The sequence below is a fragment of the Rhinatrema bivittatum genome, chromosome 1 (genome assembly GCF_901001135.1).
Source record: "Rhinatrema bivittatum chromosome 1, aRhiBiv1.1, whole genome shotgun sequence".
In the NCBI taxonomy this organism is placed as follows: domain Eukaryota; kingdom Metazoa; phylum Chordata; class Amphibia; order Gymnophiona; family Rhinatrematidae; genus Rhinatrema; species Rhinatrema bivittatum.
The window spans coordinates 374,011,879-374,038,538 of record NC_042615.1 but is presented as its reverse complement, the minus strand read 5'-3'; the positions used below and the strand labels follow the sequence as shown (position 1 = coordinate 374,038,538).

At 41.9% G+C, this 26,660-nt stretch overlaps 1 protein-coding gene across 1 annotated transcript in view; it reads left to right on the top strand.

Annotated features, from left to right (window-relative positions):
- ADGRL3 (adhesion G protein-coupled receptor L3) overlaps positions 1-26,660 on the top strand; it is a 2,126,115-nt gene that overhangs the window by 1,714,325 nt on the left and 385,130 nt on the right. The window contains exons 13-14 of the mRNA XM_029600930.1: positions 18,087-18,270; positions 24,773-24,895. Coding sequence (XP_029456790.1) covers positions 18,087-18,270; positions 24,773-24,895 — 307 coding nt within the window. The remainder of the gene's footprint in view (positions 1-18,086; positions 18,271-24,772; positions 24,896-26,660) is intronic.

The following is a 26,660-nucleotide window of genomic DNA, read 5'->3' as shown; positions in this document are numbered from 1 at the left end:
AATGTGAGTGACTAGAAATCAAAGGTTTCCAGGTATGGAGAGTGTGAATTATTTTATCCTTATTAGTTTTAAGTTTTGAATGCTGTTTAAAGTGTCTGCTCTTTTGAAATATTTTATTGGTGTTAGATAAATTTAAAATAAATTGTTTGAGTTTTTAATTATTGGATCTTCCATACACAAGCTGTTTTGAAATATTCTTTTTATTAGTATGTTTATACTATTATGATATATTAATTATATTTCTTGATTTTAAAGTTTAATGGCTGAGGATTGGTGATTTCTGTTTTTCTATTATTGCATTGCATAGAGTCTGACTTGTTGCGATTTTCTTATTCAGTTTTTGCCTGCATGTTTCTATTTATGCTTTATGGTTATGTGCCGGTATATAAAAATGTTTAAATAAATAAATAAATGGTTTCTTTTTCCTGTTTTTGGTGACGGTCTGCCTGTGTTCTGCATGTGTGATGTGGAGGAGTATTTTGCTAGTGTGTAGGAATCTATAACTGCTTGGTTTCTTCGGTTTTCCTAATAGGAGGTGAACTGGTGTTTTAGGGCCTGGTGTAGGGTTGTTACTTTTTTAAGTGCTGGCAGTTAGTGCTGTTTTGCTATAGAAGGTTTATTATATCGCAATTTTAATTTACTGATGGCTTTCTGAGGATCAAACCCACACCTAACATATATTACAGTAGCCCTAATGCCATATGGTTCCAAGTGTTGTTTTTTTTTTTTTTTTGTAGGATTTTCTGGTTGGCACCAAAGAAGTGCATGCAAATTCTTAGAACATTTTTTTTTATAACCTCAGAAGACTGTCCTTTGAAATGTATTTTCATGCATAATCTATTATAAATGCATAATTTTTAACCATGTACGTGGAGAGAGCAGGAGGCAGGAGTGCAAGGGTGTAAGATTTGCTTAGGGCACCTAACACTCTCGCACCAGCAGTGGGTTCCGGATGAGAGGGTGAAGACCCGGAGGGTAGAGGGAGACAGTTTTTAAAATTTAGGTTGCTGGAAAGAGCTGGGCTTTTACTGGCAGGCCCGAGGGGGAGGGGGAGGGGCAGCACAATAATTGTTCACACAGGGCAGCATAAAAGCTAGCACTGGGGGGAGCGTGACGTCACGCTACGAGATGGCAGCTGGATCCCTGGGCTCCCGCCGCCTCCCCACTATATCCACAGCAATCCGCGTTCTATCTGATCATTTTGGCCTTAATTAGACCTGGGAGAGTGCAGATCACCCGAAAGATGACCAGTAAGAAAAAAAATCCGGACCTCCAACGCTTCTCCTATCAAAAGGAGAGCTCTAAAGAGGTGGGCACTTTTCCTGCAGAGGAAGATGGCAGCCAAGATGGCGGCGATTCGCGCGCCGAACTATCTGAACCCTCTTTAAGCATAATGAACGCGGCAGATGACTCCCCTTCTGAACACCCGTCTCGAGCCGAATTTAGGGAGTGGTTCGCCGGGATAAGGGCTGATCTAAAGGCGTACCGGCAGGAACTACTAACCCGCGTTGAGGAGGTGAAGGAGGACCTTACGGCATTGGGCCACCAGGTGGGAGATATTGATGTTCGAGTCGAGGGTCAGGCCATTCAAATAATCACCAATAAAACTTCATGCGACTCGTTGCGGGCTGAGAATGCTCAGTTAAATGCTAAAATCGCTGACTTGGAGAATAGGGCGAGACGAAGCAACCTTCGCTTCAGGGGCTTCTTAGAGACGGCAGAGCCTGAAGACTGCCATACGCTGGTCCGCGATTTCTGCATTTTTATGCTTCGGGAGACCAGCTTAACGGAGCCATTTGAATTACCTGACATACAATTTGAGCGAGCGCACAGGGCTCTACGTGCTCCCCTGCCCAACCGCCAGCGTGACATTATCGTCTGCTTCACCTCTTTTAAAGTCAAGGAGAGAATTGCGGCGGTGGCACGGGAGAAAAATGAGTGGGCTTGGAACAATCAGAAAATCGCCATCTTCCCGGATCTATCACAGGCAACGCTACAAAGCAGGCAATCATTTCGAGAAGTGACCACATTTCTCCGAAATAAAGCTGTTAGATACAGATGGATTCACCCGTTTGGCCTCTCATTTTCCCACGAGGGCGTTACACACAAGTACCTGACTCCGGAGGAGGCCCTGCCAAGTCTCTCTGCTATGGGCCACGTGGGGCTACAGTCTTCTCACAAGAACGCTGGCTCTCTCCCTGCCCGTGAGCTCCCACCGGCGTGGCAGCTCGTGGGGAAGAGGAGCAGCAGGCTTCGCCGGCAAACAGGGGGCTCCTCCTCAGATCAGGGCCCGACCTGAACTTTATGACCACTCAAATTGGAAGTAATGCTCACTTATCTGCGGTCAGGAGGCCATGAGACTGGGTTGCTTGTTTAAGATTATTTTACAGTTTATGTAACCAATGTAAAGCGGTTGAATAGTTTACCTATACTATATGTTTCTACTGCTGTGGGTTGGGGGTGGGGGCGGTAGGGGGTCACCATCTCTTGCTTCTGTGATTTCACTCACTTCCCCTATTTGGGATGGGAGTTAGTCTGCTAGGAGGTTATGGCAGACGCTTTTTCAGAGGATCGCAGGAATGCTCGAGTCCTCACAGGGGGAATGCTAATTCATTTCATTATTGTTCTGGTTGTCGTTGTGTCACTCCTCCATGCTGCATATTTTTTGCTAATGGCAGGTTTTTTCCTTTTCAGCTCTTCTCTGACGCTAATGGTCTCCCATCTCAGATGGTTGTTTGGATTCTAGAGTTAGTGCAGATACCCACTATTACCATGGCTGGTATTTTTTGCTCACACGGGGGCGCAAGTTCCTCGTGGTTTGCCCCTCGAGCAGTTTTTGTTTATCTGCATGGCTCTGATTAAAATTCTGTCCCTAAATGTTAAGGGGCTCAACTCTCCTCAAAAACGATCTCTCTTATACAGGGAGGCGGCCTCCTCTGGGCCAGATATAATTTTTGTGCAAGAAACACACTTAACTCGTAGGTATGAAGCCTTAATGAAGTCTCATAAGTTTCCCAATCAGTTCTTTTCTGCAGCAAATAAAAATGCTAAGTATGCAGGAGTGGGCATATTGTTTGCATCTCATGTGGTATTTGAATGTAAGAAAATAGTCTCGGATCCGCAAGGCCGGTACTTGTTGCTAGGGGTCAAAATGTTCGATATTGAATTCACACTCCTTACAGTATATGCCCCGAATAGGGAACAGGCTGTGTTCTTTAGCCATTTACACCATATTCTTACTCAACATGCGTCAGGCTTCCTTATTGTGGGTGGTGATTTTAATGTAACCTTATCCCCAGCCTTGGACACCTCTAAGGGCCTATCGCACACAGCTATGGTACATACTAGGGCTCTTAAGGATCTCTTACTAGAGCATAATTTGGTTGATTCATGGAGAACTACTTATCCCCACTCCCGGTCCTACTCCTTTTACTCTAAGCCACACGATTCCTACTCCCGCATTGACTATCTGATGATAGATAAGAATTTATTTCACCGGATCCGCAGTCCTGAGGTGGGAGTGGTGACCTGGTCTGACCATGCTCCTGTTTCCCTACAAATTTGTTTGCCTGACGGGGATCATGGCACCAAATTTTGGAGGCTCAATGATTCTCTCCTTCAAGACCCTCAGTTTACACAGACTACTATGCAGGTTATCCGAGATTTCTTTCTCATAAACGCTGGGTCTGTCCCCTCTCCGGTCACTGTTTGGGATTGCTTTAAAACATATATGAGGGGACATTTCATCTCACATTCCTCTTATGTTAAAAAGAAGAGGGAGGAAGCCTGTTCTCACCTCAGGGCTAGAATAGCGGATCTCACAGCTCAGCATAGTAGATCGGGATCCACACGTCTTCGGACGTTGCTAACTCATTCCCGAGAGGATTTACATAGACTCGAGCTGGACCATATTACTCATGCACTAAATCTCACCAGACAACTGCACTTTGAAGGCGGCAACAAAGCTGGTAAAGTTTTGGCTCACCAGTTAAAAAAACAATCATTTCAAAACCATATCCTTAAAATTAAGAACAAACAGGGGCAGATTGAAACAACTAATTCCGCTATAACACGACAATTTCTTTATTTTTATCAGACTTTGTACTCAGCTGAATCCCACATTCAGCTTGAAGATATATGCCATTATCTTCATGCACTCCCTCTTCCCAGACTTAATAAGGAAATGCATGATAGATTGAATGCGGAAATCACGACACCTGAGATCCTCGAGGTCATCAAATCCCTTAAGGTGGGCAAAGCCCCGGGACCCGACGGACTAACCGCTAAATTTTACAAATCTTTTAGGCATCTCCTGGTCCCACACCTACAGAGTCACTTTAACTATTTAAGGGGTGGGGGAAAGCTTAACCCAGATTCCAACACCGCGGGCATTACAATTATAGCCAAGCCTGGCAGGGATCCAGCCCTATGTGCCTCATATCGGCCGATCTCACTAATTAACCTGGATCTTAAAATTTTGGCTAAGATTTTGGCTGATAGGATCAATACCTTTATCATGCATATTATTCATCCTGACCAGGCTGGTTTCATACCAGGCCGAATGGCTAGCGATAATGTACGTAAAATCATCAATATTATCTGGGGGGCCACACAGCGTCAGATCGACCATCTCCTTCTGGCCATAGACGCGGAGAAGGCCTTCGACATGGTCCACTGGCCCTTTCTATTTCAAAACACTGCGAGAGATGGAGTTTGGCTCCTCTTTTCATAATTGGATTCAGGCTCTTTATCACAGGCCCTTAGCCTGCCTAAAAATTAATGGCAGCTATACCGCTCCCTTCTTAGTCCAACGGGGTACAAGACAGGGATGCCCACTGTCGCCTTTGCTTTTTGCCATTTTTCTCGAACCCCTGGCCATCTCTATTCGTAATAACACACTGGTGCAGGGTTTTCCCTTACATACTTGTGAGCCCAAGCTATCACTGTTTGCTGACGACATTATTTTCACAGTTGGTAACCCGGTGGAGTCTCTCCCAGCGATAGAGACGGAACTGGCTCACTTTAGTGCCCTTTCGGGCTTCAAAATCAACTGGGACAAATCCGAGATTTTGAATATTACTTGCTCACCAGCCTTGGTAAGCAAACTCCAAACGACTCATGCATTTAGATGGGCGACCACTAAACGTAAATATCTTGGGGTTTACTTGAGTAACAACATATGTGATCTTTTCCAGCATAACTATGTTCCCCTACTTAAGAAATAGATCTCGACTTGGAGAGATGGAATTCCCTGCCTCTAACTTGGCTTGGAAGATTGGCTACCATCAAGATGAATCTGCTGCCTAGGCTCCTTTATCTCTTTCAGACACTACCTGTTACACTCAATTGTGCCCTGTTACTTCAATGGCAACAGAAGCTGCTCCGTTTTCTATGGCGTCACCGCCCACCACGTGTGGCGCAACACATCCTTTATCAATCCAAAACGGCGGGAGGTTTGGGTCTCCCTAACCTGCTCTGGTATTATGTGGCCGCCCAGCTTAGACCTATCATTGATTGGCACTGGTCAGTTTCCACAAAGCCGTGGGTCACCTTGGAGCAGGACTGGATCGCACCAGCGCCCTTGGCTTCACTCCTTTGGCAACCTGATAAAACATGGAGGCCCAAACTTCAGCTTACTCCTTGCACGAGGCAGACTTACAACGTATGGAAGCAGTGGAGACACCGGCTGGTGGGACGCCACACCTACTTCTCGCTTACTCATTTATTCCATGATGTCACGTTCCCAGCTGGACTTCCACAAAAAGCTTATGAACTATGGAAATCTGGAGGCATCTCTTGTTTCCACCATGTTATGCACCATGATCAACCAATATCCTTTTCCACTCTTCGTGACAAATACCAACTGCCTTCCACGGAATTTCTACCCTACATGCAGCTTCGTCACTTCTTACTCTCTATTCAATCCAGGGGACTTATGGCGCCCTCACGCTCACTGTTTGAGGGCTATTGCGTCTCCACTAAAGTTGTAGGAGGCCTCATCTCAAAAATCTACCAACAGCTCCAGACCCGTCCGTTTAGCAAACATGCTCATATGAAAGCATGGGAGGCTGACCTTCAGAAATCACTCTCTGAGGAGGACTGGACTACCATATTCTCCAAAATCTCTCGTGGCAATGTTTCCACTCGGATTATTGAAGCCAACTACAAGATCCTATACCGGTGGCATTTAACTCCGACCAGATTACACCGCTGCTACCCCAATAGGGATCGTCACTGCTGGCGGAACTGCCACCAAGAGGGGACATTTCTTCATATGTGGTGGAACTGTGTTTTTATTAATCCTCTTTGGTCATATATCTCTACGTTATTGTCCAACTTGCTTCAAACCACTTGCGTACTCACGATGGAGCAGGCGCTACTATTTTCGCCTTGTGAATCCTTGACTACTCCTGCTCAAACTCTAGTGCAGCAAATTTGCACGGCGGCAAAAATGGAGATCGCCTGTCACTGGAAGAGGCCTCTTCCACCTACTCCTGATGAGCTGTTAAGACGCTTGGATGGTGTCTGCCTTCTCTATCGCCTCACGGCGATGAAGTATCAACGTCTAGCCAAATTTAACCAAGTTTGGGAACCATACATCACATGGAGATCATTAACTTTTATGGTGTCCTAAAGGAATACCCTGTAGCTTTTCACGTATCTCATTTAACGTCTTTTACTTAACTGTTTTGTGCACTGCCATAGCGCTGTCGAAGTTCGGAGTGATACCTCGATGACCACGACTATTTGGACTTTAAATGGCATGTGGGGGGGTGGGGGGTAGAGGATACTTATACAAACCTTGTTGCTGTTATGGTATTAAGCTGTATTTTCAACCTTGATCCATGTTATAGATGAGTGTTGTGTTTTTGTAAGTGTTGTACCTGTTTTTTGATTCTTACAGCAATAAAAATCATAAATTAAAAAAAAAAAAAAGCTAGCACTGGCCCTGTATATGTGCATATGTGGTACACGCATGTTATAAAATACTATAGTAAAACTATATGTGACCACATGTACATGTATACGCTACTGAATGCAATTGTTTTAAAGTCATCCTCTCACTTTTACATGCATTAAGGAGAGGCATTTAGGAAGAAGGAGTCGCATCTTACACATACATATTTTGAGTTTTAAAAGTAATGCACCTAAGTTACCCTGCACAAGTTATGCAGCTTTGTGTAAGGTAGTTGTGCATGTACTTTGCCAGTTACCCAAGGATTTTAAAAGCCAATTTACGCACGTAAGTTCCCTTTGAAAATACTCATTAAAGTCTGTGTGTACGATGTTATAAAATTATCCTCACAATATCTGTCAACCTCTGTAACATTCTAATGCGATGTTCACTGCATATATCCTGATAAGCTTAACACTATCTGGGTAAATTCGGATAACTTTAGTCTTGCTCCCCACCAGCCAGACTTGTCTAGCTAAACTTAGCCAGGAAGTACTGAATAGCTGCACTACTTGGCAAAGCTGAAGCCCTGCCTCTGGAAAGCCTCCACACTGCAACTTTTTCATCCTGGTATTTGCTAGCTAGCCAGGAGATTGTTACCCAGTTAAAGCTTATGCCCTGGGAGGGGTGGGAAAATCAGGGCATGGGTTTTTTTTTCCAAACACAGCCACACTTTTTCAATATTGACCTCCTCTTATACTAACTTAATACATCTTTAACCAGCTTTTGAGAGGTATCCACTCTTCATCAGGTCAGTCAAATAAATTACCTGCAATTTTTTGGTTGAGTCTTAATTCTACGGATACAAGTTGACTAACAAGGCAACCTCAGCTCTTCGCTATAATCAGTTCTTGTAGGAAAATGATATAGCTTTGTTTTAGAATTGATGCTATTTCTCTAGACTTACAAAGGAAAATTCTATTGATCATGGCCTACTTGCAAAGGGGCTGTGGGTTGGAAGTGCAATATTGTACAGCAGCCCATGAACAAATCCGTTTCCTGATTATACTGTCAGAAGTTGATGGATAAAGTTCACTGCCCTTGGCAGTTGTTTGCCAATACTGCTAGTTTTCAGACATTTGCCTAATGATAACATTTATAGCATCCATCGAAATGCAGAGAAGAAACCAAAGCACTGATCACTTTTATTCAATAAATGAGAGGGGAAAGATATACAACTTGCAAAGCACTGCTGCTGGTATTTAGCAATTTCATATTCCATTTTTTGGATGATAAATAGTGTATAATTCCAACTAATTTCCTAATTTGTTGTCTCAAAAATATTTGTTGATTGCAAAAAAAAAAAAAAAAAAAAGGGGCCAATGCAATACAAAGATGCTGTGGCAAGATTTTGGTGCTTGTTTCCTTCTTTCTCCCTTTTCTGATTGTATATCCCCCATAGCAGCTTGCTTCTCCTTCTCTCAGTTAATTTTGTGAACATGCAATTACAATACTATTCTCTCTCTATCCAAATATGGCACCAATCTTTTCCTTACGTAGTGCCCACAAAGAAATATTAGTATATTTACATACTTTTTCAGAATCATTTGCTCTCAGTTGGAAAACATATTGAGGTTGATATTCAAAGGCATTTGTCTGGATAGCTTTTGAGTTATCCAGATAAATGCTGTCTTTTGAATATCATCAGCACTTATCCTGATAAATTTTATCCGGTAAGTGATTGTCCAGATAAAATTCATCCAGCTAACTTGTAGGCCAGGGTAGAGTTAGCTGATTTATAGGGTCATTCATCAAAATGCATTATGGCATTAACGCCATAATGCTTTCAGTATTAATCGTATTGCATCACACATTTTTAATGCTGGAAATAACTACCTTTTTTTTCCTGGCATTAAGCTGTGCAATATGCCCAAAATGTCCGAAACACAATTTGTGATAAAGATTGCAAATTGCATTTTGGCCATTTCTGGGTGAGGGGAGGGGGGTAGGGAGAGAGAGAGTGCTGCTGAGGAGGCCTTTATATTTATATTATAGGAGGGCCAGCTAATACTCGAGGTGAGGTTTTGGTGGTGGTTTTGGGGCCAGTTTTACATGCAGAATGAGACATACAAACAGCACAGTACACCTCAGTGAAAACTGAAGTGAGGAAAGTCTCACAAAGTTGAGATTTCTACTATGTTCTCTCGCCCTAGCTTAATAGTACCCTGTTATAGCCTGTCTACTTTGCGGGTGTTGAAATACAAGTATTACGGGGCGTGAAAACTTTAATGCACCCCGCGATACACTACCTATGTGAAGAGCTAACATAGCGCAAAGTACAGTAATTCTAAAATTATCATAAACAGGCCCTGTTTTAATATCGCAGACATTGTCCATGCAAAATTATAGCATTTTGATGAATCTAGGGGAAAGTTAATCAGCAAAATCTGGATGTGTCAAACAGCAGGGTAAAAGTTATTTGCATAGGTTTACCTGAAGGATATTCAGCAGAATGTTTATCCCGCTGAATATCCCTGATAATTAATCAGGCTAACTTTAACCGAATAAGTTATCCGTTTTAGGGTTTTTTGAAAATTGACCTCATATTGGTTGTCATTCAGTCTTATTTTTCATTTCAATATCTACAACCTAAATTATAATAGATTTCCTCCAATGTGTTTTTTATTGGAAAAAATATTCTGTAAATTAATCTTCCTTGTCCCTGCACCTCCGAGTTCCACCTAACTAAACCTTGCAGACTCAGTTCAAAAGTAGATGAAATAATATCCTTATAAAAGGAATGTTATTCAGAATGTTGAAAATAATGGGGTAATCTTCTACAGTGGTAGCCACTGGAATTGTTCTTGTAAATTTTACAGAATCTGATTCAGGTACAGTTAAATACTGAGTACCTTATATTCTGCCAACTGTAAGGTGCTCTGGGCAGAGTGCCATATGAAACCTGAAATAATAATAATAATTATATTCCTTTCCAAACTTATTACTAAATCTGCAGAGAAGCCCAATTATTTCCATAATCTCAAAAGCATGTTGTTTTACTGAAGGTATAACAGAGTAAATTACTTGTAAAATGGGATTAAAGTAATGCAAATTTTGTTCTTCATAATGATGTTTCTCTTAAAAATTAACATTGTATTATGACAGCAGTACATCATTTGCTTTAGAAGAAAAATGATTAGCATTTTTTTGCAGTGCAAATGCACAATAAAGGGAAGGTACCACAATATATGGGTGAAATGTTTTTGGAAACTAGGAAGATGAATAATCAGAAAAGCCTAAGAACCTGTGGTTGCACTGTAGTCTGACATTTTAAAAGCCATGAAAAATGCATCAGACATCATCCATGCTTCTTATTGACTGGCAAATTATGTGCTGATGGAGTATAGAAAAGGCTTTTTATTCCTCAAGACTGCACAGTCTTGCAGTGCATCACTGCAGCAGTTTAATCCTCAGGACCTATTCTTCCATCACTCAAAAAATTAGGATCCCGCCTTCCATTTTGTCTGTAGCTCCCCATCCCTAACCAGCTACTTATTTATCAAGTTTAGCCTTCACTGGGATTCATCTGCAGACAATAGTACTTTCATTCTTTTCATGGATCTATCAATATTTCTCTGCATCCCTCCTCAACTTCTGAGATGCTACAGCCATAAACTAAGTCTTGTCAGCTAACCTTCACCATCTTCTTTCTCTCTGCTCTTCAGCATTTGCCTGTTATCTTATTCTTCCTGTGCAGTATTGTCCCTCCCCACCTCTCACTCTATCACATATATCATAATCTCCTTCTACACTGCTTCTTTCTAGTGGTTTTTTCCTTACCTGCTTAATTTGTGTTGTCTTAATCCCTGGGTGCTGCCTTTCTTTAGCGCAGTTAGTATAGCTGTGTTTAAAAAAGGATTGGATAAGTTCTTGGAGGAGAAGTCCATTACCTGCTATTAATTAAGTTGACTTAGATAATAACCACTGCTATTACTAGCAATGGTATCATAGAATAGACTTAGTGTTTGGGTACTTGCCAGGTTCTTATGGCCTGGATTGGCCTCTGTTGGAAACAGGATGCTGGGCTTGATGGACCCTTGGTCTGACCCAGTATGGCATGTTCTTATGTCTGTGCTTACCTACTCCTTTGATTACTCCTGTTTCCTATTTCCCTGGACACATTGACCTCAAACACACCCAAACCCTGAGGCCCACAGGCATGCACACATGTGTTGCACTCTCCTCATGCTGCAGAACACAGTAACATAGTAAATGGTTGAACATAAAGACCAAAGTAGTCCATTCCTGATTCTCACTCCTCCATACATTTCTGACCAGCAAGGTGTGCAGAGTTGTAACTGCTGCTCTATACAGGTTACCCCTGTACAGAAAAGTTACCACAAGTCACCCAGTGCTTCCTTTCTGTCTTCTTGCCACTATGGATGTTGTGAAGATACGTTTCAGGCAGCTGTGCAGCAGCATATATGCGCATACATGGCAACGTGTAGTGTAAAAGTATCTGGTTAACTTATCTGACTATCAAACATAACCTGCCTCGGAGCAGGTCTAAAGTTACCTGGCATTGTGTGGCTGGATAAGCTGCCACTTTAACCAGATATCTTTAAAAGATATCCAGTTGAATGGCACTGTTATGCTTAAAAAAAACCCCAAATGTTGAATGGGGGCCTTCCAGCCTGATTATACCCCCTTCCATATATTTTACAAAGGCCCCTGAGCTCCCAGCCCTCACCCTCCCAAACCTATCGTATAGGAAATTTAAAATTAAAACTTGAGCTATCGGTGCCCTCAGGGCCGGTGCAAGGGGATTTGGCGCCCTAGGCGAGCCTTCTTCCTTGCGCCCCCCCCCCCCCCCGGTCTCAGCCCCGACTCCTACCTCATTCTCAATCACGCCCGCTGACTGGGGTTTTCTGGGTCGCGAGCAGATTGGGCACTGCTTGCGGCCCGCCAAATCTCCACTCCTCTTTGCCACCACTTGCGGCCCCATATGGCTCGCACCCAGTGGCGCACCAAGGGTCTCCAGCGCCCAGGGGCCAATGCATTTGTGTGCCACAGAAAATCAGTGGCATCTCTAGACAGAAGAATTTGTTTTGGGTGGGGGGGGAGCCAAAATGACATTTCTTCATCACACCCACCTCTATAGCATGGATCCTGCTTTAAAATTGGTTATAAAAAAAAGTGTTGTTAAAAAAAGTCCAAAGGGTCCTCTGCATTATTTTAAAAAGCTGGCCAGTTTCACACTTCTAGTAAAACTACTATAAAATTATTTGATAGCCTCATTCAACTAATTCTATATGGATTATGAGAGTGAAGTCTGGAATATATAGGAAGGGACAGAATGTCAATACAAATCCTGCACCTCCAGTTCTGTATCTCTGTGCATCCACTGAAATTCCCCCAAACAATGGAGCTTGGATGTTTCCCTTACAGCTCATCATACTAAAAGATATTTTCAAATTCTGGTGTCACCTCACAGTAACAGCAGCACAAACACCTTCCACTGCCAGACACATTGTGAACTAACATAAAGCACCGCAAAAGAGACACCCAAAATCTATACTGCAATCCCATCATAACATAACAGTAATAACACCAAGGATTCAAACAATAATAACCCTACCTGTGAAAAAGCAAGGGTAAATATTACACTGGGTCCTGGGATAACAATACACCACCTACTGAGGAAACAAAACAAACCCGATTGCTATAGATCCCTATACAGACACTACATGCTAGCAGAATCTCTCATCGTGGTCACACACACAGAGCAGAGACAGACCCTCACCAAATACAGAATACAAAATAAAGGAGCACAAATTAGACAAAACTGGAATGGAAACCCCAAGAAGCCAGACTCTGTGTATTAATAATGGAAAAACAGAACCACCATTCCTCATAAAACAAATAAAATCAAGAAACAAAGCATCAGTTATAATAGTAAAACCATACTAATAAAATATTTTAAAACTACTGATAAATAGAATTTCTATTAATTAAAATCATATACATTTTTTACAATTTCCCAAACACCAATAAAATATTTCAAAACAGTACATATATCAAATAACACACAATAATTAAAATTAATAAGGATTTTAAAAAGCCCCTGCTGTCCATACATGGGAGCTCTTGATTTCCAGTCACCCTGATATTGTCGAGGATTAGGAGGTTATCCTCTCTCTCTCACACATACTCACATGTCCATTCTCTCTCACACATACACTGTCACATACATACACATTCATGCTCTTATACCCAACCATAACCTCTCGCTCTCACAGACACTGACACACTCAGGCTCTAAGGCACTCTCTCCCCCTCCACACACACCCCCACACAAACTCTTACTCCCCTGGATTTTCTCATACACACTCATGCTCTCACTCTCACTGGCTCCCTCACATACACACAAACACACACTCCCAGGCAAGCTCCCACTCGTTCTCACACACACACACACACACAGGCAAGCTCCTAGTCATTCTCACACTGAACCCCAGGCAGGCTCCCATTCTTTTTCACACCACTCCCTCCCCATCCCCCAGGCATGCACACATTCATTCTCACACACACAGACCCCCAGGCAGGCACCAATTTATTCTCACACACACCCATACACCACAAACAGGCAGGCACCTATTCTCACACATACAAACCCCAGGAAGACACCCATACATTCTCATTCACAGACACACCCTCAGGCAGGCACCCATGCATTCACACACATACACCCCCAGGCAGACTCCCATTCATACACATGCACACACTAAAGGCAGAGACCCCCCTCTCTTTCTTTGCCAGCAACCTCAGAGCCTCTCTCATTCTTCTGCTGCCACTGTCACTGCCGCTGTATGGCTATTGCGGAGGTGCTGATTGCTGCTATTGGCACTGAAGCCCATTCTGCTGCCTCCTCTGTGCAGGCCCCATGGGCTTCCAGTTCCTCTATGCTGATCTCGTACATTGTGAGATCCGCATAGAGAAAGTGCTACTCTTGCACATTCCCAAAGATTACATGTTCCAATCAGTAAAAAATAATTTATTTCTTTTTACATTTGCTGTCTGATCTTAGTTTTCTAATCGGTTGGTCACAGGCTTTTTTTTTTCCACCTTCCCTTTCTTATTTTTTTGCCAATTCCTTTTATAACATATTTATTTTCTCTCCATCTGTCTGCTTCCCTCAAACACACGGTCAGGTTCTCATTCTCACATGCTTTCTCTCTCTCACATACACAGGCACTCATTCTCACATGCTGTCCCTCATACAATCATTTATACACAGTCTCTCTCTTGCACATGCTGTCTAACTCTCACTCCCACATGCTGTCTTGCTCAAGCACAGGTTCTCACTGTCACATGCTCTCTCTCATACAATCATTCCTACACTCGGGCTCTCACTGTCACATGCTGACTCACACACACACACACACACACAGGCTCTCTCTCACTCCCACATGCTGTCTTGCTCAAGCACAGGCTCTCACTACCACATGCTGTCTCTCACACACACAAAGGCTCTCCCATGCTGTCTCTGCAAACATTCAGGTCTTCACTCCCACACACACACACAGTCTCTCAACTCATCTCATACACGCACACATACACACTGTACAAACCCTCAGTCTCTCTCTCTCACCTCTGGGCCTCCTCTTCACGGGCCACTGCAGGATGGGCTCTGCAGCGGCCCCGGTCTTCTCGAGCCGCGCTGATCCTCTTCTGAACGTGGCAGATGCTCCTCCTCTTTCCTGCCCGCGCGGCTCCGGCAACATTTTTCTTCCGGGGCCGCGCGGGCAGGAAGGAGGAGAAGTTCCTGCATTGGCTGATGCTCCTCCTCCTTCCTGCCCGCGCGGCTCCGGCAACATTTTTCTTCCGGGGCCGCGCGGGCAGGAAGGAGGAGGAGCACCAGCATGTTTAGACGCGACTGTACCACGGCCCTGCGATCTTCTTGCTGTGTGTATCTGCCATTGGGATGACGTCCACCGGCGGCCATTGGCCGTCAGCGGCTCGGCGCCCCCTAATGCTCAGCGCCCTAGGCGATCGCCTAGTTCGCCTAGTGCTTCCGCCGGCCCTGGGTGCCCTCCTCCCACACCTTTCCAGTAAATCCAACAAAACTAAGGACCCCTTCCCTTCCTTCCTCCCCCCCCCCCCCCCCCCCAGCTGCACCCCTAAACCTCTCCCCCATCTGGTTCCTGAAAGAAGCCCAGGGCCCCTGCTTCCAGTGCCAGGACTGCAGTATGCTGGGATCCTGGGGTCTTCCGGTTTTGCTCTGGCAGCTGTACTAGAAACATAAGCTCTCAGCATTGGTAGGGGGTTGGAGGGGGCTTGGGTGGCAGATGTCGTAAGTAAAATGTATGGAGGAGTGAGAATCAGGGCAGGAAGCCTGCATGTAGCACTTCATTTTTTAAGCATAACATAATATCTTTTGATGAGATTGGTTAAGTGACAGGTTATCCAGCCACATTAGGCCAGGTACCTTGAAATCTAATCAACCATATTCCAAAGCTAGCCTGTTAGGTTTAAAGATAGCTGGATATCTTTAATTGAGGATATTCAGCAGGACATGAATGACTTATCCTCTGTTCCTTTTTTCTAAATATTACTCCCGATATCTCCGATTTACAAATTCACCCATTCAAACGAAATCATGTTCCTTTCATCTCTCGCCCCTTTTTGCCTGCTTCAAGGTTATAGCTCACCAGATATTTCACTATAGACATCCTCGACCCTCTGTTGCTCACCTAAAATGTTTGCATCTGCTTCAATGAAATTTCTTTCTCCTCAGGACTGAATTGCCTGTTCTCTTTTCTAGTATTAACTCTTCATCTTCAAGCGAGGCTAATGTGTAAAGAGAAAACATTTTCCATTTGCAACCAAAACGAGAGACGCGGACATTATTTTACAGAATTATGTCATGATAGTATGTCCTAGGAGTTTAACAGTGAAAAAATGTTTTCTCTGAAACATAGCTTTTGATGTAATTTGAAAACATGTTTTACATAGAAGTAAATTACAGTTACCAGAAAGCTTATAGTAATTTATTTATTTAAAATTACTTATATGCTGCTTATACAAGGCCCTAAGTGGCATACAAAATCAAGATACATAATCAGAAGAAACATAAAATAAAAATATACACCAACATACAAGTCAAAACAAAACATAAAAGCAGGAACAACATATGTAAAATAAGATACCTCCATTGGCCTATTCGAAATATAAATAACTTTACAGAGGTAAAAAATCAGTGCACAGAAGGCAAAGTGGTTAGCAATCAAATGCCAGACAGATCAAGTGAGCCTTCAAAAGCTTTTTAAATTCCTTTTTGCAGCTGTTTAGCCGTATTGCAACAGGCAGAGAGATCCACAATTGGACCCGCAGTCGAAAAGGCTCTTTCGCGAGTCTCTGAAAGTCGTAGCCAGTGAACAGAAGGAATGTCCAACAGGCCTGTCTATGAGGACCTTAAAGTCTACTTTAGCCTGAACTCCCTCTAGTTTACCCAGACCCCTTACCCAGTCAGTATTTGGTTATAAAGAATTTTATTCTCACTTACCCCAGATAATTAGCAAGTGTAAGTATGCGCAGGTAACATATGTATGCACACCACTTTGGTAGGTGATAAAATAGCAACTTGTGTGCATAAATGATGGTCCCATCCTAGAATGCCCCTGGCCTGCTCCTTTTTCATACAAGCAAATTTATTCATGCGCCATTGCTTGCACATGTTTATAAATATATATATATGAGGTTTATAAAATAGCATTTACATGAATGTATGCTGTTTGTATCTATGTCTGCTAATTTTTACGTGTGCAAATCTTGTAAAATTCACTTTTATGTGTCTAAAAGGAGCATAGGAGATTATAGCATAACTTTGTTCCAAAAAGAGAGCTTAGCAGCAGTACTCACACAGTAAATGTCTGGTGAGACCTCACTTGGAATACTATGTGCAATTCTGGAGACCGCACCTTCAAAATGCTTTAAACAGGATGGAGTCAGTCAGGAGAGTGCTACTAATATGGTCAGTGGTCTCTGTTCTAAAGCATATGGGGATAAATTTAAAGATCTAAACATGTATTCCCTAGAGGAATGGCGAGATAGGGGCAATATCACAACTATATAATCAAAGAATGTAAATAATTATTACTTTATGATGTTAACCTTCTTCTCCTTCGTTCTCTCTTGTCCCAGTTCCATTACCCCTGTTCATTGTAACTGCAGCTCCTCTGCACTAGATTCAGTTATTGTATTTTTTGCACACCTTGTTCGAATGTAAACCGGCATGATGTGATTTTATCATGCATGCTGGTATACAAAAAACCTAAATAAATAAAATAAATAAAAATATGATACAGACGTGCAAATATCTCAAAGGTTTCCATGCACAGGAGGTGAACATTTTTCAGTGGAAAGGAGACTGTGAGGGGTCATGCAATGAGGTTGAAAGGGGGTACTCTCAGGAGTAATCTTAGGAAATATTTCTTTAAAGAGAGTGTGGTGGATGCGTGGAACAGCGTTCCAGTGGGGAGACAAAAACAGTATCTTAATTCAAGAGATAAAAATACAGGGGATCTCTAAGGAAGTGATGAGAATTATATTATTAAATTAATTGGATGGATGGGCCATACAGTCTTTTACTGACATGTTTCTATATGTTTCTAAACAATTTCAGAATGTAAATATCAATTAATTTGTTTGACTGGATAAATGCTGACCCTTATTACAGCAAAGCATCGCAATCTAATTACATTCCTTAATTTTAACATATAGTTGGTATTATTTTGAACAGTTCTAAAGGAGTCATTAAATAATGTAACTTCACAGAGATATTCTTTGAAATATACACTATATATAAAAGTACAGTGTTGTTCTTAATGGGCCCAGTTGTTCTGTAGTTGAGGCTATTGATTCTGGAAAAAGTGGAGGCATTTTTGGTTGACATTCAACATGAAAACAGGCTTTCTTGTTTTGCTGCCTGGCAAAGTCTCAGTAAAGGGTGTGCACAGACTAAAAATAATGAGCACCTCTGCTGCTTATTGTCACCAGGAGGAAAAGAGGACAATGCTGTGCTCGTGTGGACTGCTGTGCCCTGCTCACCGGGTAGCTTGTATTTATAGATGTCTGACAGCTCATACAGGCTCACTTGAGACCTCAGTCATTCTGTTTGTCCACTCTGCAGGCAATGGTGGAGACAGTTAACAACCTCCTTCAGCCCCAGGCTTCCAGTGCATGGCGAGACCTGACGACCAGTGATCAGCTGCGGGCTGCCACTATGTTGCTTGATACTGTGGAGGAAGGGGCCTTTGTTCTGGCTGATAACCTTCTGAAGACTGACATTGTCAGGGAGAACACGGACAATATACGTAAGTGACTGGGGCTGCAGCAAAATGAAACAACCTCTTCAAGTTGCTACCAATTTAAACAGGGACAGGAGAATAAAAATAGGTCTGAGCTGCTGATTTTTTACTCTGGCTATTTTATTAGTATATTAAGGCACTGTTGCTAACAGCAATTTTTTTTGTATCCATAAAACAGGAGAAAGTTTGATTTTATACAATGGGTGGGGATTTTTATTGTGTCCTTCCCCCTCCTTTTCACTTCCTGCTATTTTATTCTTTCCCTCTTTTGTTGTGTATGGTTCACTTGTGTTTTTGTTATTCTGCTGCCGTGATTATTTTTACTACTGCTTCATTGTGTTATATCATGAATGCTTTGTTGCACACTGCCTAGAGCCTCAGCAGTAGGCAGCCCAGAAATCAAATAAAGAAATAACCCTGCCTTCATAAACTATAATCCTAAAACAATAATTTCAGAACTTGATACCATTCTCCTTTAATTTGTAAAATCATCTGGAAAGATTATATTCTTATGATTGAGGGACGCAGGGGAGGGAGTCAAGGCAGCAAAAGCTTAAACAGAAAATAAAAACAAAAGTAAAGAAAGATACTGACAATTTTAATAATATATTAGTGGAAAGAGAAAGTACCAGGGTAGGATTGTTAGACTTTGAATTTAAAAAGGAAAAAGGTATGGAAGATGTTGATAAACAATTACAGTATTCAGTGTTCACTGAAGAAAGAGTTGGAGATGGATCACAGATAGATGTCATGACAAATTTATTTAACATGACATCTGTGAGCCATCCCCAGCTCTTCAGAGAACACTGAACAAAAGTATTTTTTTCAGTATTTCTGCTTGTTTCTCAACATCCTCCATACTCTTCTTTTTTTAATGTATTTAATTAAATTAAAAAGAATTGAAAATAATTTAAAGATTGACCCCAGTGTGTTTTGGGTGTGCGAATTGAGTTCAGACACTGGGAAAGTAGTATGTAGAGAGGCAGATACTACAGCTTTTACAAAGCAGAGGGATCCATGGACAAGTGGGAGGTTCTGGCAGCTCCACTGATGGTTCTGTTTAATCATTGCTTGAAGACAGGAGTAGTTATAGAGCAGTATAGGTGAGTAGACATAGTCTCACTTCCTAAAAGAGAGGGGGATGATAACTGCACACCAGTTAGTCTTATCTCAGTGGTGTTTAATTTAATGGAATCGTTATGAAAGGAAAAGATAGTGGAGTATCTTGAACCCAGTAGAATACAGATTCCAAAGTAAGAAATGGGACTCTTAATAATAAGAAAATCATAAAAAAATTCTGCTCAGTTACTTTTGTTGACTAGAGAATTTGATTGGGGTGAGCACTGGGTACTTAGATTTCAATAAGGCCTTTGTTACATCCCACAGAAGGCTCATAAATAAGCAGCCTAGTGATGGGTCTTAAGGTAATAAAAAGGCATAGAAATTGGTGTACTGATGGGCAACAGAGAATAATGCTGTATAGAGTATACTCCAAAGCAAGGGGTTATTTGTGAAGTTTATCAAGGACTAGTTCATGGTCTAGTTCTATCCAATAATTTCATAAAATATATTGCAGAGGAGGTAGAAAGATCTTTTTCCATTTGATACTGAAATCAGCAATAGGGTGGACATTACGATCCAGAGTTTCAAAACTGAGCTAGGTCAAGAGTGTGTCAACTAGACATAGTGCAAAAGAGATCAGAGTCATATTTTTGAGGCACAAAGCTCCAAAAACCTAGAGCATAATAGAGTGTAAGGAACTCGTATGTAACAAACAGAAGATAGAAATCATGATGATATCTTGATGTCAAGGTTGCAAAATAGTATGACAAGGCAGTGGAAAGATGAATTCCAGGATGTATAGGAAGAGATATTGTAAGTGGAAAATGTGATAATGCTTTTCAAATTTGTTTTTGCTATTATTCATTTATTTGTTGTGCTGTAGTCTATTTAGAGTTCCCGGTGCGTGCACATGGACGCTTCAATTTAATAACATTCGCGCATGTTATAAAATCCAATGGTCGTGTGCACATGTGCGCTGGATTTTAAAATCCACGTGTGCATGTGCGGGCACTCCGCAACTCACATGCACAGGAGGGGAGGGGATTTTATAACCTACGTGCAGCGAAGCAATCAGGCTTCGCTGCACGTAGGTTATAACCTATACCCCTTCCTGCTCTGTCTCACTTTTCCCCTCTCTTCTCTTCCCCCCTAAAACCCCTTTTCCTACCTTTTTTTCTGTTATTTCAGAACTTACTTCATCTGAATAGATGAGTTCCGCATGCTGGCCAGCTGCTGATACTTGCTTCCCCGGGACAGGGCCTTTGTCCTGCCCCGCCCCTTCCCATCCCCTGGCACCACCCCTTTGATCGAGCCTGGCACTTTTGCACGTATCGGGAGATAAGTGCGTGGACGGGCCATTTTTAAAATGGGCTCGAAGCATGGAAGGCCCGGCCACGCACGTATCCCCCATTTTACGCTCGCTGGGCTTTTAAATTTTGAGCATTATTGTTTATTGTATTAGATGATACAATTCTATTTTTTTTTTTATTGTATGCCACTTTGGTTGTACGATGTGATGGGTTTTAAAAACAAAAAGATAAATAAATGCCTCTATACAAATCATTATTGGTGAGATCTCATGTAGAGAGTTGCATCTAGTGTAGGAGGTCATATCTCCAAAAAGATATGCACAAAGTAGAGGCTGTCAAGAGGAAGTCTAGCAGAATGATTCAAAGTCGGCACTGTAAGACTTAGGAAATAAGACTCAAGGATCCTACTATAAATATGTAAACCCTAAAGAAGATATGGGGTAGATTTTAAACAAGAATGTGCGCGCATCCATGTGTGCACACACATAGACGTGCAATTTTATAAGATGTGCGCACATGTTATAAAATCCCGATCGGCATATGCAAGCGGGGTAGAATTTCACTAATTCACATGGCAATGTATCGTCGGGCTTACCCAGTTCCCTCTCAGTCCGCTCTAATTAAGGAGCGGACTGGGAGGGAACTTCTCTACCCCATACCCTAACCTCCCTTCCCCTATTCTACCCACCCCCATCCCTATCCTAGGCCTCCCCATTTTTTTAACTTACTTTTTGCTCCTGAAAATGGCCACTGTACCGGGCGCCTCTAGCCCCACCCCATACCCGGTCCGCTCCTCTACCGAGGCCCAGCTCTTGTGCACATAAAAGGAGATATGTGTTTGGCCGGGCCCCTTTTAAAATGCGCGGGCCATTAAAAATCCGGCCATATATGAATTTATTTATTTATTTAAAATTCATTTCTTGTCCGCATACTTTCAGTGGTTTGTAGTGGATTACAAAGGAACATACAGATTAATAAATAATTATACATAAATGTTAAAAATACAGGGGTTGATTTTAAGACCCGCGTGCATCCATGTGCGCACGGTTCCCAGCTAATTTTATAACATTTGCATGCTGGAGTGCGCATGTTATAAAATCCATGCACATGTGTGGGTAGCCCGCGACTTGCGCACAGGTGGGAATTTTATAAAGCAACGCGTGGCAACTCCAGTAGCTTTTACCCAGTTCCCTCCCACTTCGCTCCAATTAAGGAGCAGACCTGGAGGGAGCTTTCCTATACCCCTATCTAACCTTTTCCCCTCTCCTCTCCAACCCCTACCCTCTAATTTATTTTTTTTTGTTTGTTTTACTGCTTACTTCAACTTCGGAGTTGAAGTAACCTTCGCGCACCGGCCGGCTGCCAGCGCACACTTCCCTGGGGCAGCGGCTAATGATGCTGTCCTGGACCGCCCCCACCCCTCTTTACCCAGACCATGCCCCCAGCCCACCCCTTTGGAGAGACTCGGCATTTCGTCACGTAACGGGGTCTTTCCTAAAATGCGCTTGGCATGCACAAAGCCCAGCCACGTGTGTAACCCCACATTTTTACGCACATGGCCCTTTTAAAATCAGGCCGTTAATGTACAGTACATAAAATAAGCAAACAAAAATATTAGCCTGTCAAGGAAAAACAAAAGTACTCTCTGCTTTTAAGTGCCTTCAAAAGGTAATTTAAATAGATGGGTCTCTAAGGCTTTTTTGAATGTTCTGCTGCATGATATTGGATGTAACTGCTCAGGAAGTGAGTTCCATATTGCTGGTGCTGCTAATGAGAAAGCCCTCTCCTTTATAATGCCAAGCCCTGCTGCTCTATTGGAGGGTATGTCTAAGAGATTCTTATTCTCAGATCTCAAGGCTCGATTCGGTTTGTAGATTCGCAGTATGGAGTTGAACTGTAGGATAGAATCGTTCTGCAAAATTTTATTGATCAATAATTATCTTGTATTGAATCCTGAATTGAATCGGGAGTTAGTGTAAAGCTGCAAGTGTAGGTATAGTATGTTTTTGTAGTTTAATTCCTGTAAGAAATTGGGCAGCAGAGTTTTGGATGATTTGAAGAGATCTTAATACATTATTGGGAAGGCCAATTAATACTGCATTACAATAGTCTATGCCAATCAAGATTAATGCTTGAAGTACTGTACGAAAATCTTGTGGATTTAGGAAACGTTTCAGGTTTTTTGCCATACGTAGTTTAAAGAAAGTGTTTTTAACAATAATGCTTGTGTGGTTTCATGGACCGGGTACTGTCAATGATGACACCTACATTGCGTACTTGTTGCTTAATTATGATTTTTTTTACCTTTGAACATAAAAGATGACGGAAAGTTTGAATATGGATTTTTTTTCTGGTTGATATGATGAGAATTTCTGTTTTGTCTATATTTATTTGCAATTTGTTGTGTGAGAGCCAGGAATGTATTGTGTTTAAGTAATATAATCTAATGAACTTAATGTAAATGGCCAGGAATGTGATATGGAAAGAAAAACTGGATGTCATCAGCATAGATTCTGTAATTTATGCTGAGAGCAGAAAGCAGTTTGCAGAGAGGAACAAGATATAAAAGAGTGTGGTGGATAAAGCAGAGCCCTGTGGCAATCCATTGGTTATGAAGTGCTAAGCAGAGTGTGAATTTCCAGTTCTGACTTGAAATGATCTCTCAGAGAGATAGGATGTAAACCAGTTTAAGACAGTGCCTTCGATTCCAAGTGAATGAAGGCAACATAGTAGTAGGTTGTGGCCTAAAGTGTCGAAGGCTGCGGTGATATCCAGGAGTACTCAAATGTAGTTAGCACCCTGGTCAAAACCACGAATGATGGTGTCTGTTGAGGAAATGAATGTTTCAGTACTCAAGTTTTTATGGAAACCAAATTGAAATCGATCTATCAGCAGATGTGGGATATGACAGAGGTATTAAAAGACCACAAATCATTAGAATGTTAGTTCAAAATCTCCTTCCCCCTCACCATTACACAGTTTTTCCCCATAATTGCAAACGGATAATAAACAGATTAGATCAGAATTAGATTTCCTGCTATAGGTTACTTGCTAGCCTCATTTTCCCATGTCAAAAAATTCAGTAGAGCACCTGCTTCGGGGAGTAGAGGCAAGAGCTCAACCTGAAAAATGACTGAATTTTCTACATTGCCTCAAGTGCAGCTGGGCTGATCAGGGTTATGAAGTGCTGCCCAGCTGATGGCAGCTCTTTCTTAAGAGAGAAATTTCAAGTTTCTAAGCTAAAAAATGTAGCAAATGTTAAAGTTTAGTACTCTTCACCTTCAGATTTTTAGTTTAACAGCTACATATTCCATGAGTCAGGGCTTGCTGTTTGTTAAGCAAAGGATTAATCCATGTCTCCCTTACAGTGAGTTATAGAGTCTAGACAGACTGAGGGAAGAAACATGCACAGCAACTGGAAAAAGAGGCTCAAATCTCAGAAAGAATAGCTTTGTCTATGTTTTTTTTTTTCATTATTTGATATATATAGTTTTAATTTATCTCTAGGAACCCTTAGATGGAATTTCATCTTTGCAGATTTTGCAGCACAAGATGTTTGTTTAAGCAACTTGATTTAATATGCACAGTTCCACTATCAGAATGCAAAATTGCAGTAGACTGTGGTCTCCTTTGAATAAGGAAATACGCATGTTAAGTTTGTGGCATGGGAGGGTGAGATTCTTAAGGAGCAAACATCATTCCTAAGGTACCAAAATAAAAAAAAAAAAACCCACTTCTTTTCTTTAATTCTGTCATCCAAATATGAGAAAAATGACAAAAGACACCCAGAAGCTTATAGCCAAAATCTGTCCACATATATGTTTTCATTTCAGTTTTTATTTGGAATCTACTTCAGTACATGCATTGTATATAATTACTTTTTAGATTGTTTGGCAGGCAGATTTCTTTTTATGTAGCTACAACTTTGATTACATGCGAACCCACTAAAGGGAAAAGCCATTAAAAATAAGTGAATGTCTATAAAATCACACCTATGAAAAAAAGAACCACACGCAAATTTCCTTGGATTTAGTTTTAGAAATAGGGCTCCTTGTTGTCATTTCCCACCTTATTCCTCCAGGTTTTCTATTCTGTATTGCCCTGAATTTGCACTGGTTTTGCTTTTATTTTAACAGAATTAGAAGTAGCAAGACTAAGCACGGACGTGAATTTGGAAGACCTGAAGTTTCCGCAGAACCTTGACCATGGTAGCACTATCCAGCTGTCGGCAAATACGTTGAGGCAGAATGGCCGAAATGGTAGGTTCACAGTGTAAAGACTTTACTCATTCTTCTCAGTAACCACTAGTTAGTAGTCAAAGTTCCTTTGCATTGTTTTCATTGTTACATGACTAGACAGGGCACAATGCTGATGTCCTGTGGCTGTTCTACCTCTGCTGGTTGATTACTAGTCTGCACAAGGGAGAAGGTGTGGTCTAGTTATTGCAATACTGAGTTACAAATCTGAAGAACACCTAAGCTTCAGCTTTTATTTATATTCTGCATTTCAGTCACTTCAAAGCAAATTATATTCAAGTACTATAGGCATTTCCCTAACCTCAGAAGGCTTCCAATCTAAAGGGGTCATTTACTAAGTTGTGTTAGGCAATTTATCGCATGGTAAAGGCCTAACCTAGCAATAATGGGCAGAATTTTAAATACCATGCATTGTTTTACCACAAATGATGTGGATATGGTAATCAGCTGCTTTGCAATGCATATACTTTGCAAATGCATGCAAAGCAGCTCATTTGCTGGTAAATTTTATGGTAATAAAACAACACGGCATACCTCAAATATCGCAAGCCACATTATTTTTCTGAAAGTTAGCTACAATTCAGGAGTTGTAGCTAACTTTCCCCAAGAACATCAGGATACTGGTGTGCATGCTGGTGTTCCCAGGTGGTCTCGTAAAGTGCAATAATGGCCCTACAACCTCTCCACCACCATGTATAAACACCCCCCCTCCCCCCAAGGGGTCTTGTAATACGTTGCCTCTAAAGGCCTCATGTCCAAAAACAACAAAAAATCAATTGCACATGGTGAATTCTGTGTCCCACACTCAAACCCCCCCCCCCCTTTTAAAAAGTTGTCCTTTTCTGGCTCCAACCCCCTTCTCAGTGGTATTCCTGGGGGAAGGGAAGCTGTTTTGGGTCAATGGGGACAGTAGGATGCCACTGCTCCGGGGGGGGGGGGGGGTGGTTAGAGACAAGAGGAGAATTTTTCAAAAGGAAGGGTTGGGCGAACAAAAGGAAGGGTTGGGCGAACAAAAGTACACGATCGCGCAAGTATTTAAAATCTACCCCTTAGAGTTTGTTTGACTTTCTCTGAACTGTGTGCACATGTTTACTCAGTATACAGCCCTGGGCCTTCTTTCTGTGTCTTTCTGAGCAAAGACTTTTCAAAGGAGCACTGAATAAAATAGAACTAGTAGTGAAATGTGAAGTTAAAAAGAAGGTAACATTTGGAGATGGCTGTCTTTGCTCGGTTTGCATTTGACTCATGTAGTGCTAAAATGTGATTATTGTATTACAACAATAAATAACTCTTATTTTGATACCAAACCGGTAAATTTGATACTTACTTCATTTGTTTCATTCAATTGATGTTTTTTCTTTAAATTGATCCAAGGAATGTTTTTTGACAGGTGCCATGAAAAATCCCTAACTTTATAGAACCACTGAGTTTTTATTTAAAGTGGGCTCAAACTTCTCAAACACAAGAAGAGCGCATAAAAAGAATGATGGCAAAGTGTGTCTATAGCGAAAGATATTATTATGGGCCAGATTTTATAACATGCGCACAGGCGTAGATTTGTTCACACAACCTGGCTTGAACAAATCTACACCCAATTTTATAACATGCGTGCACTGCCGCGTGCATGTTATAAAATCCAGGGTCGGCGCGCGCAGGGGGGTGCACGATTGTGCAACTTGAGCCGAGCAGCCTGCCTCTGTTCCCTCCAAGGCCGCTTCGAAATCGGAGTGGCCTCGGAGGGAACTTTACTTCCACCTCCCCCCACCTT